The sequence below is a fragment of the Seriola dumerili genome, unplaced genomic scaffold (assembly GCF_002260705.1).
Source record: "Seriola dumerili isolate Sdu_G_001 unplaced genomic scaffold, Sdu_1.0 BDQW01000078.1, whole genome shotgun sequence".
Taxonomy (NCBI): domain Eukaryota; kingdom Metazoa; phylum Chordata; class Actinopteri; order Carangiformes; family Carangidae; genus Seriola; species Seriola dumerili.
This window is the reverse complement of record NW_019174333.1, coordinates 2426362-2439198: the sequence shown is the minus strand read 5'-3', so window position 1 is coordinate 2439198 and position 12837 is coordinate 2426362. Positions and strand designations below refer to the sequence as shown.

Sequence of the window (12837 nt, the reverse complement as noted above, 5' to 3'; positions counted from 1 at the left end):
GGCAACTGGACTTGTATTTGTCTGTGGAAGACGTTTCGCCTCTTATCCAAGCGGCTTCATCAGTTCATCATGTATTGGTCTCTCTAGTCCGCACTAGTCAGATTAGTGCGGACTAGAGAGACCAATACACACACACACACACACACACACTCTCTAGTCCGCACTAGTCAGACTAGTGCAGACTAGAGAGACCAATACATAAGAACTGATGAAGCCGCTTGGATAAGAGGCGAAACGTCTTCCACAGACAAATACAAGTCCAGTTGCCTTCGATTTAATTTGAGAGAGAGATAACTATGACCTGGACGACTGAGAACATTCACAGACAACCTGTGACATAGTGTGTCTCTTTTGTCATACTGCAGTGGATGTGTGTAAAGTTGTGAGTGTAGTTTTAATATGGTGTGTGCACTTTACCATGTGCCGTCTGTCATCAGTGACAAGGTCTTTGTCACACATAGAAATTATATATACTGTCTGTTATCATGAATTTCTTCAAATTTGGCACAAACATTCACATGGACTCAAAGATGAACTGATTAGAATCTGGTGGTCAAAGGTCAAAGTTCACAGTGACTTCTCAAAACACTTTTTATCCATAACTCCAGACTTCACAGCAATTATGACAAATGTTTGGTTTTAGGTTCAACGTGAAGAACCAAACCTGCTTCGTTTATATTCTGAACTTACTCCTACTTATTCCTGAAACAGGACAGTGTGGTGACTGTAATGTGGTGATGTTCTCATATGTTTGTGGATACCCTCCCTTTCTTCCTTCCTGTCTCAGCCGCTCAGGAGACGTCATTGAACCTCTTCTAAAGAAGCAGTGGTTCGTCCGCTGTGATGAAATGGCTAAAAAAGCTGTAGAGGTAAGTTGGTGGCTGTGAGATGTTGATCTTTAGGTCAACTTTTATATATTTAAGGTTTAGGAGTCGCGTCACGTACAGCATTTTCAGGCTCCATCATGTAAACATGTCATCCTTGAACTCTGACATTTATTAAAACACTCAAATATAGGCTGTGGAGGACGGACAGCTGGAAATCATCCCTCACTACTACACCAAGACATGGAAGAAGTGGCTGTCCAACATCAGGTAGACTGTCCTGACCTTTGACTCGGACAAAATTCATCTCCTTGTACAGCGGTGTGAGGAGGAACAATGGCGGCGTTTGTGTCATTGTTGCCGGTTTGATGTGTGTGAAATGACACCACTCTGATGATGAATGAGCACTTGTTTCAACACTTGGGTCGTCAACAATGTCCCACTGTTTACTTTGCAGTGACTGGTGCATTTCCAGGCAGCTTTGGTGGGGTCATCAGATCCCTGCTTACCGAGTGGAGCTTCCTAACTGTCCTGTCAAAGAAGAGGTATTTGTATATTTTAAGGATAATACTGCTGAGAAATGTTATCTTGGTGTATTATCCCGTAACAGTGCTGGACTGACGGGATTTGTTTGCAGCCCTTAACAGGAAAGATTGGTATAGAAATGAATGAGTGATTAGATGAATGGATTAGCTAGCTGATGCACTCCCCACATTATACACTAGTGTCAGTCTGTCCCCGGCTCTCTGTGTGTGTGTGTGTGTGTGTGTGTGTGTGTGTGTGTGTGTGTGTGTGTGTGTGTGTGTGTGTGTGTGTGTGTGTGTGTGTGTGTGTGTGTGTGTGTGTGAGTGATTTTTGTGCCAGCGGTAAGGATCAGGGTTGGAGGAAGTCTTCCAGAAAATGAATATAAGTCTATGTAATGTCTGCAAAAGTTACATATGACAACATATGTGTGTGTCTGTTTGTGTTTGTTACAGGAGCAGTGGGTCTGTGGACGGAGCGAGGACGAGGCGCGTCAGAGAGCTGCAGTCAAATATGGAGTCAGGCCGGATACCATCACTCTGACTCAGGGTGAGTCACCTCCACCTTATCCTGCTGCAGCAAATGAAAACCTTAGGCCATTCACGTACACTGGGCATGTGCCAGCTGGTGTAAACAGGAAGCAGATTGTCTGAACACTTGTAATTCGTTATTCATGTTGTATTCATCACTGGTAGTCGAGGCTGATAAGACCCAAATCACGGAGCGACCATGGATGTCTACATCAGCGTTTCCAAAAGTCTCCGGTTTAGATGCTTGAAACCTCTGGAGTCATGTGGACAGCAGGAGGAAATGTAGCAGACGAGAGGAGTTTTAAAACTGAAACGTATCAGTGTAGACGTAGCCTTCCTCTACACCAGCCATCACATTCAAGAAAGTCTGTCGCTGTGATGTTGTCAGACGACGTGGTTATAAAATCAGGATTTTAGCAGCAGCTCGAAGTGACTGCTGGTTAACATGTCATCTTTATTGACCACGCTACAGTCACTGTTTTCCACATCATGTCCAGTTGTTGGAGGAAAAAAGGTCCAGGTCAGGGCCAGAGTCTAAGTCTAAACGTCTTCACCAACACTTAACTTTCTACAAAACTGCACTTTTACTGGAGTCAAAAAAGATTCAAAAGTCCCTTGAGACGATCAGAGCTCAATGCAATAGAATTTATTCTTTCACAAGAACAAAAGCGAGATCAGATCTGGATCTGAAGTGAAAACAGAGAGCCCGTGCACCATCATATATAGATCCTTCTTAGGTGGGTTCTCCACCTATTTTCTAAAGTGAACTTATCAACGCCATGGAAACAATGGTGACCAGCCCCACATGGAATTTCCCCAAACCAGGCCTGCCAGGGCGTAGTAGTGGTGCCAGCTGTCCAGAAGCCTCCTGTCTATCCTCAAAGCCTCCCCTCTACCCTAAACCTAAGGCTCCTGTCAATCCTCAACCTGGGCCTCGCTCTGGCTGCTACTCCAACACCATTGCTCCAAGGGGCTTCAGACTTTTTACTTTATTCCCTCCAGGTTCCATTCTATAACAATTCTACTTCAGTAAAGGCTGGTTCACTTACACATTTAACCTCAGCTGTGAGTATAGCTATTTCATTGGATATATAAGTTTAAAATTTCAGTATATTTATAATGCATAGTATATTTTAGTGAAAATTTACAACACAATCAGCTGAGTTTACCACAGGTAAACTCCAGTCAAGGTGTAGTAACATCTCAGAGATCAAGAGAAATGGAGGAAGCTGAGTCACAGTAAAGTAATACAGTAAAGTGTCTTTACTGTATTACTTTACTGTGTTACTATATTTCACTTTTTACTTTTTAATTCATTTCCCATTATTTTTTATTATTGAGTGTAGATTGATGAGGGGAAAATGAATGTGAATGATTTTAGCATGAGGCTGCACCAAAACAAAATGAGAAAAAATAGACACACATATGTGTGTGTATATAAATATAGACATGTATGTCTTTATTACTTATACCTGCTTTCTCTCTCTGTCAGACCCTGATGTCCTGGATACGTGGTTCTCCTCAGGGCTGTTTCCTTTTGCCATGCTTGGCTGGCCTGAACAGGTACTGCACTTCCTCCAGATTCCCATAGTGCTCAATAAACAGCCACACCCCGTTGTGTTCTAACCCCAGCCTTGTTCCCCACAGACCACCGACCTTCAGCGCTACTACCCCAACTCTATTCTGGAGACGGGCAACGACCTCATCTTCTTCTGGGTGGCAAGGATGGTGATGCTGGGCACAGAGCTGACCGGACAGCTGCCTTTTAAACAGGTATTTAAATAAAGAGAAACCCAAAATAAAAAAAAACAGTCTACAAACACTACTGATGAATAACAGTGTCAGTCCATGCTGTTGTGTTCCTCTCTCTCTTTCCTGTTCCCATCTTGTCTCTCAGGTTCTGTTTCACTCTCTGGTGAGAGATAAACACGGCAGGAAAATGAGTAAATCTCTCGGAAACGTCATCGACCCGTTAGATGTTATACACGGAGTCTCTCTGGAGGTAGGTCCAGGAGGTGTATTACTGACATCCATCACACTCTATGAATGGGCAGGCTGTAAAGCAGTTTTAGAGATTAAAGCTTAAAGCTCCACATTTTCCTCTTTTTCTGTGTTTTATTTGAAGTGTTGATCCATAAGAAGATAAATTTGTGGTCTGAAGAACCATAAAAACCATATCAATGTAGTTTAACATCACTAATGATACTAACGCTAAAATATATATAATACACTATACAAAGAAAGGGTGAGAAATCATGGTAATGAAATCATACTCATATCTACTTATTTACAGAAATGACAACTTATTGAATGAGAACATCGGCTTTGCAGCTTTAATAAATCATTCAAAGTACAGTTTCAATCAAAATGATTCAACCCCCACTGCAAATTAGGTTTATTGGCAAAATGTACAAACTAGCAGCTTTTTGCAATAAACAAATCAAACAAGAACAATTTAAGCAGCTCAACACAACTAATATTACAAGTGGTTTCTCCAAATTCAACACAAGCCACTTTTAATGACTACTGCAGTCTCAAAATTATTCAACCCCTTCATGACAAGCATCTTTAGTACTTAGTAGAGCACCTTTTTGCTGTTAGGACCTGCTGCAAACGTGATGCATAGCCAGACTCCAGCTTCTGGCAGCGTTCCTGAGGAATCTTAGCCTATTCCTCATGGTTAAAGGCCTTCAGTTCACTAATATTCTTGGGTTTGCGTGCTGCAACCACCTTTTTCAAATCCCACCAGAGATTTTCAATGGGGTTCAAGTCAGGTGACTGACGGCCACTCTATGGTAGGTATGCTTGAGAGCATCACTGAGCCACCGCCATGCTTCACTGTAGGCAGGGTGTTCTTTTCAGCGTGTGCTTCATTCTTCCTCCTCCAGACATACCGCTGATCCATAGGCCCGAAAAGTTCCAGTTTTGTTTCATCACTCCACAGGACAGAATCCCAAAACCTCTTTGGCTTATTTATATAGTTCTGAGCAAATTGGAGCCGACTTTTCTTGTGCTTTTGGATCAGTAGTGGTGTACGTTTTGGAGTTCGGGCATGGAGCCCTTCAGCGTTTAGTATGCGCCTTACTGTGGAAACTGAAACCTCAGTGCCTGCTGCCACCAAGTCTTGCTGCAGGTCTTTTGCGGTCAGTCGAGGGTTTTTGACCACCTGCCTCCTCAGGACTCTGGTGGCAGCCGTTGATAGCTTCCTCTTTCTGCCACGTCCAGGTAGTGTAGCCACTGTTCCTTTAACTTTAAACTTGCGAACTATGCTTCCAACTGTATCTCTAGGAACATTCAGTGCCTTTGCTCTCTTTTTGTGTCCTTTTCCTTGTTTGTACAAGGCAATGATCTCTTCTCTGAACGTTTTGGACAATTCCTTTACTTAGCCATATTTCTAACATGCAATGAAATGTCACCGTCAACAGTCCAGGTATATGAGGTGTTCTGTCTAAAGCACACCTGATGCAACTAATGAAGCTCTTGATTGGTTGCATCAGGTGTGCTTGAGACTACACCTGATTTGCAAATGTGTGCTCTTATGAGGAATTCTATCCAGGGGGTTGAATATTTTTGAGACTGCAGTAGTCATTGAAAGTAGGAGTTAGTGTTGAATTTGGATAAAATCCTTGTAATATTAGTTTTATTTAACTATTTAAACTGTTCTTGTGTGATTTGTTTATTGCAAACACCTGAAAAATTTAAAATTTTGCCAATAAACCTAAAATGCAATGGGGGTTGAATAATTTTGATTGCAACTGTATTTAATCATATGAACTATTGGCATCTTGAGTGTGCCATATATAGATCTATAAAGTCCCTAAACTTCTTAGAGTGTGACAGGCCATGGGCTCTCATCATTCAGTCCTTTGGGGGATAACGTTTTACTCATTGAATATCCAGTAAACTTCTTTTCTATTAAAAATGCCATCAATGTTGCCACCACCTCTCTCGGGTGGAGTCACCTTTTCAATGCCCTGGAGCCTAAATGATGAGATGTCATGTTTAAAGTCATACTCTATCATTTCTGCTTATGGAGCTTTTGTGTTCACGTCTGTTTTAATGAATGTAGTGTTTCTCCATCATAGTATAACCCACAGGGACATTTGATCATGTAGATTACACAAGTGGAACATGTGACATCTTTAGGATGGCGGTCTATATTTTGCATTAAGGCGCTGGGTTGCCACAAAAAAAAAGCGAATGACGTCTGTTTTACTTCCCTCAAAAGACATTTTGTTGTGAAACTCTTCTTCTCTTATTTTTGTTTTTCCTGCCAGAGACTTCAGGAGAAAGTGATGGAAGGAAACCTTCACCCCAGGGAGCGGCTGGTTGCCATGGAAGCACAGGTCAGCTCCCCTCTCTCCTATCTTCTTTCTGGCTGACTGAGCACACTCATTACTTCCTCTCTTATCTGCACGCTCCATCTGTTTCCCCACAGAGGAAAGACTTCCCCAAGGGGATCCCTCAGTGTGGGACTGATGCTCTGAGATTCGCCCTTTGCTCTCACAAGATGCAGGGTGAGTGACTGTCATCTCTGCTCACTTTATTTGACGAGGAAAGCCATTTGTCAAGAGAATGGATGTGTGAATGTGAGAGGAAGCTGGGGTGAGACTTTAGAGAGAGAGAGAGAGAGAGAGAGAGAGAGAGAGAGAGAGAGAGAGAGAGAGAGAGAGACTGCAGTGAAGAACTGACTGGACCACAGATTGGTTTTCTCACATCTTTTGTCACTCACTGGTTGCCTGTTCCAGTTTTGCGGATGAGCTGCTCTGTGTTTTCAGTTGTTTTTATTGCAGCTGTGTCACTGCACTGTAACAAAGCTTCAATCTGTAATTCCTCCATGAAATATTTGGAGTTCAGTAGTAAAGTGACTCTGGTTAGTCCACTGTCTTCTGCTTGTGCCTGAAAGGATTTACTCCAATGGAATAATGAATGTGTTCAGCAAATTTGAAGTGATTGTAGACTAGGCCTGTGTGTGAAACCTCAGTACTTTTTTGGTATCAACTGAAATATATCTGTGGCACATATTGATATAAGTATTAAAAACTCTTGATGGAGTGGCTCCATTCAAATGAATAAGGGCTGCGTTTTTTCATACAGGGCGAAAGTCGGTCTGAATGTGGCTTTTACTCGTATTAGTAGGGGTACAATATTCAGAAAATCTCAGGACTTGATTCAAAATTGATTCTCGATTAAAAAATGAACACAGGTAGTTTGTGTTTTGTGTGTCGAGCAAATGAAGCCACATTGGAAATGTGGAAATTGGTTAAATAAAAAAGAAGAAAAATCTTATATTTCTCTAAGTAAGGTATCAACATAAAAATTGTAGTTGTCATTCCTCCATGCTGGTGCCAGTCAGAGCTGGAGCCATATTGTTTTCAGGTTGTCCATCCGTCTGTCCCATTCTCACGGATATGATATCTCAGTAACACATTGAGCAAACTTCAAATTTGGCCACAAACGTGAACTGATTAGATTTTGGTAGTCAAAGGTCAAGGTCACGGTGACCTCACAAAACACTTCTTAGCCATTACTCAAGACTTTATAGCACTTATGAAAAAATTTCACACAAATGGTTCATATTGTCTATGACGCTGAATAAACAGGGATGTAACCTGAAACTAGTCTGAGAGGAGGAGGCAGACAACCATGAGGAGGTGATTCTAGTTATATTAGTCCTTTTTACTGTGGGAACAACCAGACACTGGTGCCCTACACCCTTCAACTATTAAGGAAAAACTATTCACTGTAAAAGTCTATTTACCTTCACACACTGTTTTTTCCCTGCCTCTTTATCAGGAGAAGACATCAGTCTGTCCATCTCTCAGGTCCTGAGCTGCAGACACTTCTGCAATAAAATGTGGCAGACGCTGAGATTCACACTGGGAGTGATGGGTGACAACGCAGCACCAGTGGCAACACTGGAAGAGGTACTGGAAAGAACCCACAGAGCCTGTTAAACTGCATTTTTATCCTTATTTTTAAGTATATAGTACTGTTGTTGGAAAAAGGCTACGCTTGTCTTTACATTAATAAGATATTAGAACAATACATGCTTTCTTAGATGTTCGGGGCCCGTCCCTCTTTGGTTTCAGAGGGATTTCTAACACTTGTCGGAAACTTTTTATTGCACTTAACGTATTAAGTTGTCAACACACACACAGAGTCAGGTGAGGCCTGATTTGTCTTATGTATATAGAGCAAAGTGGCACAACCAGGAGACAGATGCAACATGGTCAGAGAAGGAGAGCTGGTCATCAATCATGACACCCAGGTTTCTCACAACCTTGGTTGAGGTGAAAGAAGAAGAGTCAATGAGACCACAGAGTCATTTGGTGGGAGTGACAGGAATAGCTGGGTGTCGTCTGCGTAGCAGTGAGAATCCAATGTGAGCAGATAATTGGACCCAACGATGTGGTGTATATTGCAAAGAAAACGGGCCCAAGCAACAAGCCTTGGGGCACCCCTGGGGGGAGGTGATGGGATATGGATGTTTGTCCTAGTCATGACACATTGAAAGAACGCCCAGTGAGGTAGGATTCAAACGAAGATTGCGCTTTGCCTGAGAAGCCCATATCAGAGAGTACATACAGCAGGATGTGGTGGTTCACTGAGTCAAAGGTTTGCAAAGAACAGAGGACTGAGCTGCTGCCCTGCCTGTCCCTAAGGCTTCTGTCAGAGATGACAGGGCAGCTGGATTTACGCCATTTTCTCTCAGCAGCTCTGAGATAAGTCTGCAGCTTTCAGACGGGATTCATCAGCCATGAGTGAGGCAGGTCACAGGCTATCCAGACATGAGCTCAGTGAAGAGCAGGGAGACTCTGTGGCATCATAAAAGACATTAAAATTCATTTGAGTGGATCTACAGTGACACATGAAGGAGGCCCAGCTGAAGGAATTTGTAATGTAGCTCTATTGAATATGTTATATCACAGTTTTTCCCTTTTCCAATTTCCAGACCACTCCTCTGAGCAGCATGGACCGGTGGATCTGCTCCAGACTCTACAGCACAGTAGTCCAGTGTGAGCAGGCTTTTGAAGCCTATGAGCTACACACTGTCACATCTGCCCTGTACTCCTTCTGGGTCCACAGCCTGTGTGATGTCTACATGGTGAGAAGCAGAACTTTGACATGGCATTACGGGTACTCTTTGATGTCATCAAAAAAGGACAGGTTAGAGATGAGATCCTTGCTTGTTTCCTTTGTATCAGCAGTAATCTGCTTACTGTCTGAAGAAGAGGGAAGATATATTTACCTGATTTATTCACGGCAACAGTGAGGCTCAGTCACAGGGTGTTAAAGACCGATGTAAACACATTAACCTAAATAAAACTGATTTGTGTCAGTAGTTATCCCAGTGTGGAAACATATCTAGTGTTTGTGACTTCCTTTGCTGTGTGTGTGTGTCCTGTAGGAGTGTGTGAAGCCTGTGCTGGTCCAGCAGGATGAGGGCCCGGTGGTCCAGCCTGACACAGAGCACAGTGGCAGAGCGAGGCAGGTGGCCCGCAGTGTCCTCTACCACTGTGTGTCTATGTCCCTGGCCTTGCTCTCTCCTTTCATGCCCTTCATCAGCGAGGAGCTGTGGCAGAGACTACAGCCATACAGACCTGGAGCTGCTGCCCAGACCAGCCTGTGTTTACAGCCGTACCCCTGTTCGTCTCAGCTGGTAGGCCTGCAACCATCAAACCTGCTCACAACCACACCAGATTTACATGTTGGAAGTATTTACACTGGTTCAACCACATTTAAAAACAAATATGCAAAACAGTTGATGCATTTCTCTGAACTCTTCACACAGTCAGCACAACAGCAGCCAATGTGGACTAAACTGTGGATCACTTTTCATTGCTTTGACACAAAATACAGCATTGTTGTTGATGGTATTTAGTATCGGACATTTAGATTGTACAACATGCAACAGCACACCAACACTGGGTAGCTCCTCTGTTCTTCATGTCATGGATCCAGCAGATGTTGAAACTTCCCTCCGAGACTGTGCTCCATGGTGACATGATGCATCATGTCATCAGTAGCATGAATGTGTGGGTTTTTCCGGGTTTTTGATTTTGTTGTTGCTCCATTCTGAGTAAAAACTCTAGAGACTGTTGAGTGTGAAAATCCAGGAGATCAGCAGTTTGAGAAACACTCAGACCAACAATCATGTCACAGTCACTGAGTGACAGTTTTCCTCATTAACTGAAGCTCCTCACCTGGATCTGCTGCTGCCACATGATTGGCTGATTGGATAATTGCATGAATAAGCAGGTGTACAGGTGTTCCTAATATAAATAAATAAATAGTCATAAGTTATAACTCTGCGTGTTTGCTCTTGATGATCTTCCTCATGAATGTCCTCTAGCTGCATTTTCAACTTTCCTTGTGTTTTAGCTGATGTTTTTTTTTTGTTGACCTCTCCATCCCACCAGACTCACTGGCATTTCCCTGAAGAGGAAAGAGCCTTCCTGCTGGTCCAGGAAGTGATCCGAACGGCCCGCTCACTACGAGCCCGGTGCGGCATGACCAAAGAAAAACCTGCCAGTGAGTCATTTAACAACTGAAAACAACCATTTCATGAGGTTATTGATAAATGAATAGATGCATGGATTCCTTGATTTATTTTCATGGTGCTTGTTTGTTGTTGGTTTCAGTGTGGGCAGTGTGTTCACCCAGCCAGGCCCAGGTCCTCCTTCACTTTGGGTCAGCTGTTTGGACCTTAAGCCGGATCTCCAGCCTCCACATCTACTATCCTCATAGTGTGGACAACCTCCACTCCACTCCCCCACCTAAAGGAAGCCTCATCGGTGTGGTGGACCACACTTGTCAGCTCCACCTTCACGTACAGGTGAGTGGGATTTTCAGGGCAGATTGTAATATCAGGCTCCCAGTTAACTGATTATCTGAAAAAATAATAAAAAAAATAAATAAAATGCCTGCAACACAATTCAACAGCACCACAAACTGCAGCTTCCAAAGTGACCATGAAGTTGTATGAGCACCTGTCCAAAGCAGTTTCAATAAAGACTGAACATCATGACCTCCATTTATTCCAGGATTGTTGGATTTGACTGCATTAGTTTTAGCCATAATGACCAGAAATTGATTGAAATGGACATAGCATTGACTTTGCAATGTGCTGACACAACATTGAGAGAAGGCACATCATTGTCCTGGTGTGTTCCACTCTTTAAGGATTTCCAGGATTGTGTCTGACAAACAGTATCATGTGACTTCCTCTCTCAGAGTGGAATAAATGTGGACAAACAGATCCTGCAGATCTCCCAGCGCAGAGACAAGCTTGTTCCAAAGCTGGAGGAAATCCTCTGCAGGGTCCAGTCTTCAGACTACCTGACCAAGGTTCCTGCTCACGTCAGGCAGCAGATGGACAGTAAGGTGAGCACTGGCAGTCAGGTGCAAGGAAACTGCTGTGGGTCTGAACCAGTGGAAAAATGTAGGTTTTTGCATTAGGTTTTTGGTCACAACTCCCCAATACAAGAAAACAAGAAAAAATTGTGGTGATTCTACCCCTCTGAATAGCTTTCATCACCGTTATGTAGTAAATAATCTGACACCAATGAAAAATGTACAACATTTTTTTAATCCAAATGTTTAGGTTTGGGATTATCAAAATATGAAGAACATGAAAAAACTTGTAATTTTCAAAATAAAGATTATACAGAACAATAAATACCTAAATAACTTCAACATTTTCTCATTGTAAATAACTCTCATTATAAGGCTGGTGCTCATCAACACAAGTAAAGCCCCTTTAGTAGGTTTACAATAGAATGGTTCTGGTAACATAGTGATTTTCTCTCTAGATTTGTCGACTTTTAAAAACCTTTAGCTTCTTTCTTTCATAAAAGCAACGTATCTAGAGTCTCTTTGGACTGACCTTATCTCATTTCCTTCTCAGTGAAGAAGCTCTCATGTAGCTCTAGACTGACAGTGTTCAGTTCCCTAAAAGCCTGGGGCCCCAAGCAGTTGCCTGCCTTGCCTGTTCACGAGCTGCTTCTCTGATCATATAATGATTTGTGTCTTAGTAATGGTATTTATTTTACTATAATTCTACATGGTCGTCTAATTGAATGCTAGTAAATATGTGCAATGTGTGAAAGTTTTTTTTTCATGTGATTCATATTTTTAACCCTTCCTTGTGTTCAGATGTCAGCCTTGCAGCAGGAACTGAAAACCATTGAGGAGCAGCTGAAGGTGCTGCAAGAGACTCAAACAAAAGAATAACTACAGCCAACAGGCATAACAGTAACTGTGTGGACTGCTGGACATCAGAATTTAAGAACTTGATGAATTATTTATAATGTTGTCTGAGCCTGAGATCTCTACACTGCTTGAATGAATGAGACATTGCGTAATATCATTAATATGTTGTTCGCATAATGCGCATAATGTCACTGTCAAACTCTGTCACTGCAGCACTACACTGTGTACTTAACAATTCACCTGCAGGGGGAGTTGTGTCAGGCTGCAGGTATCCATGGAAAGGGACGTAAATGTATTTTGTTAATGCACAAATGCCATTATGGATGTTTTCATCAGCTCCTTAACAGCAAGTATTTGTGTCCTGTCGTGGCCTTTCAACTGTGTGGTCATCATTTTTAAAAGGAATGTGTCTTTTCCGAAACTTGACAAAGGATTTCCTTGTTGGGGAGGGGGGTGTTTGAGCCAATCCTTGCAAATATTGGGCAGGTGGCAGGGTACATCTTGGACAGGTCACCAGTCAGTCACAGGGCTGACATGAGTTACCAAATAACCTAACTAACCTAACTACCATGAGGAAACCAAAGCACCTGGACAAATGCAAGCACAGGGAAAACATGCAAACTCCACACAGCAATGACTCCCAAAGTGAAATTGCAGTGTTGTAGCAGCCAAATCACATCAGTCACAAAACAAATGAAATAGATTTAATAATCAGAATATAATTTAAGAAAAATCCAAATACATGG

At 42.5% G+C, this 12837-nt stretch overlaps 1 protein-coding gene across 1 annotated transcript in view; it reads left to right on the top strand.

Moving 5' to 3' along the window:
• vars2 (valyl-tRNA synthetase 2, mitochondrial) overlaps positions 1-12837 on the top strand; it is a 27703-nt gene extending 14866 nt beyond the window's left edge. Inside the window, exons 15-30 of the mRNA XM_022744085.1 lie at positions 788-869; positions 1018-1094; positions 1282-1369; positions 1802-1895; positions 3369-3439; positions 3524-3649; positions 3774-3878; positions 6154-6222; positions 6315-6393; positions 7673-7803; positions 8832-8984; positions 9288-9539; positions 10300-10411; positions 10522-10715; positions 11114-11263; positions 12035-12837. Of these exons, the coding sequence (XP_022599806.1) occupies positions 788-869; positions 1018-1094; positions 1282-1369; positions 1802-1895; positions 3369-3439; positions 3524-3649; positions 3774-3878; positions 6154-6222; positions 6315-6393; positions 7673-7803; positions 8832-8984; positions 9288-9539; positions 10300-10411; positions 10522-10715; positions 11114-11263; positions 12035-12112 (1861 nt within the window). The 3' untranslated portion in view covers positions 12113-12837. The remainder of the gene's footprint in view (positions 1-787; positions 870-1017; positions 1095-1281; positions 1370-1801; positions 1896-3368; positions 3440-3523; positions 3650-3773; positions 3879-6153; positions 6223-6314; positions 6394-7672; positions 7804-8831; positions 8985-9287; positions 9540-10299; positions 10412-10521; positions 10716-11113; positions 11264-12034) is intronic.